Below are 5,282 nucleotides of genomic sequence, written 5' to 3' on the forward strand. Positions count from 1 at the left end.
AGTCACATGCCACTCCACTCTGAGGTGCGTGGAAAAGAGCTCCCACCGTGACGTGTAGAGTCCCGTACTCAGGCGAACCTGAGACCTGGTAGTACATAACCGCTGGACACTGGCCATCCCCATTTAATGTTCACTCTCAGCGGGCATCGTTTGATTTAAACCTTCGCGGTTTAGAGCTATCCAAGCATGCAGGGAACGCAAGCTTTTGTTTCATCACAGCCTTCTGTGATCAGACTGAATTCGGTAGAACACTTTTTGTTTTTCTTGGAATAGAAACACCGTAATATGAAACATTTTGTGCAAACTGCGTTACTACAGTTGCTGGTTCACAATTGCCCCTCCTGGGTTTGGCCGGACAGGCGGTAGGTTTTTGGATAAAGATTTTTTTCTACAGCCTATCAATGTGTAGGCATACTGTGTAATAAAATTGATAATTGTGTACTAAAAACGTGAATGTGTTTTTGTAGAGCACACAACCATGCCACAAATACATAAATAAAAAGTATGGTTTCACAGAATAACAACTGGGATTGATCCTGACGTAAATGTGATTCTTCATCAACATCTGTATGCTTTCGCTAAAAAAATAATGATACAAATACTCTCGCCAGCTTTGATCCATGCCTGGGTCTGCAGAACGCACATTTGTGTTTGTCAGACGAATCATTGGGTTGAAACTACAGAACATTACAAGAGAACATGCATGGTAAATGTTCTGAAGAAAAAATATATATATATATATTTTTATATACACAGTTGAAGTCAGAAGTTTACATATACTTGGGTTGGAGTCAGTAAAACTTGTCGGTTAGGGCATCTACCTTGTTACATGACACAAGTACATTTTCCAACAATTGTTTACAGACAGATTATTTCATTTAGAATTCACTGTATCACAATTTCAGTTGGTCAGAAGTTACATAGTCTAAGTTGACTGTGCCATTAAACAGCTTGGAAAATTCCAGAAAATGATGTCATGGCTTTAGAAACTTCTATTAGGATAAAATACATAATTTGAGTCAATTGGAGGTGTACCTGTGGATGTATTGGAAGGCCTACCTTCAATCTCAGTGCCTATTTTCTGGACATCATGGGAAAATCAAAAGAAAATCAGACAAGACCTCCCAAAAAATTGTAGACCTCCACAAGTCTGGATTATCCTTGGGTGCAATTCATCTGTACAAACAATAGTACACAAGTATAAACACCATGGGACCACATACCACTCAGGAAGGAGACACGTTCTGTCTCCTAGAGATGAACTTACTTTGGTGCAAAAAGTGCAAATCAATCCCAGAACAACAGCAAATGACCTTGTGAAGATGCTGGAGGAAACCAGGTACAAAAGTAGATATGACCACACTATATCGACAGCAAGGAAGAAGCCTTTGGTCTGATGAAACAAAAATAGAACTGTTTGGTCATAATGTTACGTATGGAGGAAAAAGGGGGGCGCTTGCAAGCCGAAGGACACCATCCCAACCTTGAAGCACGAGGGTGGCATCATCATGTTGTGGGGGTGATTTGCCTCAGGAGGGACTGGTGCACTTCACAAAATAGATGGCTTCATGAGGAAGGAGAATCCCATATAGATTGGGGGCACCATAAGCCACTTTGGGTTCATCCTGTGGTCATCTGCCTCTGGTGTTGTTTCCCAGATGCCAGGATTAGGAACACTGATGCCTTTGTTATGTTCCTCCAGGCTCTCTCTAGCTGGTGCAGTCTTTGAATGTAGTTTCAAAGAACGGCTCAAGCGCATTCATTAGCTTCCAGGCCAGACAGCTAACGTTAGCTAGCTAACAGTACACTAACTTGAAATTATCCCATATTTTTATTTAAAAAAAGGTTTACGTTCAAACGGCTCTCCAACGAAGTAGAGACCCACGACACACGCCTAGTTTCCTGAAACAGGTCACATATACAGCATATGTAGATGACACAGTCCTGTTCTATTCAGTTTATACCACCAGAGAGCGTGAGGAGTCAGTCTCAAAAGACATCAAGAGGGTAGCAGCTTGGTTTGCTGACAACAGGCTCTCCTTACACCCTCAGAAGACCATGGCAATGCTGTTTGGCAACCCACAAAAGCTGAGATACACAGGCACACGTATCACAATAACAGACGGACAAAACACTTATGAAGAAGTAAACACCATAAAGTACCTGGGGATGTAGTTGGGCATACACCTAACACTGGACTAAACGCGCCAGCCTGGTCACAGGGAAACTACTGTCTGGCTTGACACTCTAAAAAGGGCAAGGGACTTCGTCTCCAAGGACATTATCCTGACAATTTAGCACCCATGATAAAACTCATCTGGACTACTGTGCCACAGTGTGGCTTTCCACCCTACATCATTGCAATAAGACCGGTCTTAACCAGTTACAGCCTATCATCAACAGGATTGCTCATATCATGACCAGGCATTCACGGAGGTAACATGGGTTCCTGTTAATTCTTACCAATTGAGATACAGATGAGAGGGGGTGTAACCGAATTGACAGTGTTATATATACAGACAGTGTTATGTTCACCCATCATGTCACATTTTTACACACAGCTCTATGACCATTCTGACCAAGTTAGTGAAGCGGGAAACACTGCTATATTGTTATTGCGTGTGCGGCTCGAGTGCCCAACCCTGGTTGAGAAGGACTATTGGCTCAGACCTGGCATCTACTGTCTCTCATGCCACCAGCCAAGGCACACACGGTTAGAATTGAAAAACCCAATTAAATCCATGTTTAGAGTTGTCTGAACCACTGGCCTACCTCTCTGTGCATTTAGGCCTCAAACTTTCTTGTGAAGGGCACTCTGTAGGGCTACAAGTGTTTTCCCATAGCCTAGAATAGGCTACAGGTGTTGATGAAAATGTAAAGGTATTCTACTACCTGAAATGTCTAGGCCTATATTAATTGCTTAGGCTTTTGGGCTAATCCAACCATCAAATCCAACATTTTCCCAGAATAAATGCACACTGTCACACTAAACGTAACTGTAGGCCTATAACCAACCTAATCTCTCTGCCAAATAAAATGTAGGCCTATGCTGCTGGCTGAAATGGGTTAGGGTGCATGTGAGGAAGCTTCTTTCATGGCATACACCTGCTAATTGGAAGAGTTCATTTATCGGGTGCGGGTGTAAACAGGTCCGTGCAGTCTGACTGGTGACAGATGGTTGTTTTCTTTTCAGCCACGATAGGGGAGGCTCCCAGAGGCCCAGTGAATCTAAATTGGAAACGTCACGTGAAGCTTGAGGCCTTATGCCCGCAACATGGCATGTGTCGGAGAAAGGGGCGGGCTATGATCCCACCGTTGTCCATGCATGGATTTTTTAAAGTGCATCCATTGGTGCACTACACCATCAGTCAGCCTCAGCAACAATACTATAAAACTGCAGCATCTGAGGTTTGCAGACAGATTGAATCAGGACTTTTCAAAGGATATGGAACTCTTATAACAACATACTCTGCATTAAAAGGTAATTATTTATGGTTTCAATTAAGAATGTCTCTAGTCTTAACTTTTTCTTGTCTGTAGACTGCTATTTGTGTTGGGTTCAAACATTACTCTGCTGGTGTTTTTTGATGTTGTAACTGGATTTGTATTGCCTATATTCTTCACGTAGTAGTACATCGTACTGAGAAGGGGTTATAGGGCTATTCAACATGTGGGTGTTTAGGTAAACTTGTCATATATGGGCCTATTTATGAAAACAATTGTAAAGGCACTTCATTAAGCACAGGGGTGATGTATAAGGATGACAATGATGTAAAGTACCAGTGCCTCATTCAGCCTACTATGCCTCATAACATGATTCATTGCCTGCATGGCTATTTGGCAGGTATTAATAGTTTAATCTGTCTAAGCTCAGATCATTCAGTTACACAATCATACATGGGCGTTAGGATTTCACAGCGCCACACACATTTACCGCAGGTGTCTTTGTATCAGCAGTTTTGAACTGTGGATGTAACTCTCGTCCTCTGCCCCAACAGAGGACAGCACCATGCCATTGTCACAGCAGTATGTTTCCAAATGGACTGAGGGATGCCGCACCACTCAGAACATGGAAACAGTAAATGGTGTGCACAAAACCATGAGTAAGGACGGCGACAATGACGACGAGGATGGATTCAACAGAATGGAAGAGCGTAACGACGATGAGGAGCAGGGGGAAGAAGGAGGGTCAGGGGAAGACGAGAGCCTTGACGATAGCCCAAAGAGGATTGGGACCAAGATAAAGAAAATGACAAAAACCCGACAGAGGTTTAAGGTCCGGCGCATGAAGGCCAACGCGCGCGAGAGAAACCGTATGCACGGGCTCAATGACGCGCTTGAGAGTCTGCGTAAAGTTGTACCTTGCTACTCGAATACTCAAAAACTCTCCAAAATAGATACATTGAGGTTGGCAAAAAATTACATATGGGCTCTCTCTGAGACCTTGCAATCGGATGAAAGTCCAGATTTGATGTTGTTCGTGCAGGCTCTATGCCATGGACTGTCCCAGCCCACCACCAATCTAGTGGCAGGATGTTTGCAGCTCAACCCCAGGACGTTTTTACCGGAGCAGGTCCAGGATATCCCATCTCAGGTGCACCAAACATCGACTGCGTCCTTCTCTTTGCACCCCTCCTACCCTTACCCTAGCCCGCCATATGGTACAATGGACAGCTCCCATATCCACCACTCCAAGCCCCACACTGTCGACAATGCGCTTGAGCCGTTCTTTGAAACTACATTCACAGACTGTACCAGCACCAGCCACCGGTTCGAGGGACCCCTAAGTCCACCGTTGAGCGTGAATGGGAACTTTTCCTACAAGCACGAGTCAACGGCAGAGTTCGACAAGAACTATGCCCTTTCGAAACAATATGCAACTCAAGGTCTGGCGGGAGTACAATGTCTTCATCCTTTTTATGCAAGCTCATCAAAGCACTTTGATATTCTCATGGACAACATGATGTCGTTTGAGACTCATCACGAGAGGAAGCTGAACGCTTAGCTCAATGCCATATTGCCAGAAAACATGAAACACCTGAAAAGTCTAACATTTTGGACAGTGAATGCACTTGTAAATGATGTATGTATTTAATGTATCCGTTACTAATGTTAGTATGACATACAATTATACTGTTTCATTCTTCTCTGTGAACTTCTTGATAGAAAGATCAAATGAGTCTGTATTGCCCAACCCAATCGTGTACCAAGACCAATAGTTTGCATTCATCAAATAATTGTTACAACAAACAATAATGGAAATAAAAACATTTCTATATGAA

The 5,282-nt window shown here is 43.3% G+C and overlaps 1 protein-coding gene across 1 annotated transcript; it reads left to right on the forward strand.

Moving 5' to 3' along the window:
* The first annotated feature begins 3,288 nt into the window (after positions 1–3,288).
* Positions 3,289–5,282, forward strand: LOC124008666 (neurogenic differentiation factor 1-like). The gene is made up of 2 exons (XM_046320149.1): positions 3,289–3,481; positions 3,999–5,282. Exons 1-2 carry the CDS (start codon positions 3,304–3,306, stop codon positions 5,003–5,005), a joined length of 1,185 nt encoding a protein of 394 aa, XP_046176105.1. The 5' UTR covers positions 3,289–3,303; the 3' UTR covers positions 5,006–5,282.

This window comes from Oncorhynchus gorbuscha, linkage group LG21 (genome assembly GCF_021184085.1).
Source record: "Oncorhynchus gorbuscha isolate QuinsamMale2020 ecotype Even-year linkage group LG21, OgorEven_v1.0, whole genome shotgun sequence".
NCBI lineage: Eukaryota > Metazoa > Chordata > Actinopteri > Salmoniformes > Salmonidae > Oncorhynchus > Oncorhynchus gorbuscha.

Coding starts and splice junctions, on each gene's coding strand:
- LOC124008666 (XM_046320149.1), top strand. CDS start 3,304: ATGATCCCACCGTTGTCCATGCATGGATTTTTTAAAGTGCATCCATTG. Junction 3,482..3,998: donor AACATACTCTGCATTAAAAG/GTAATTATTTAT, acceptor CTGCCCCAACAG/AGGACAGCACCATGCCATTG.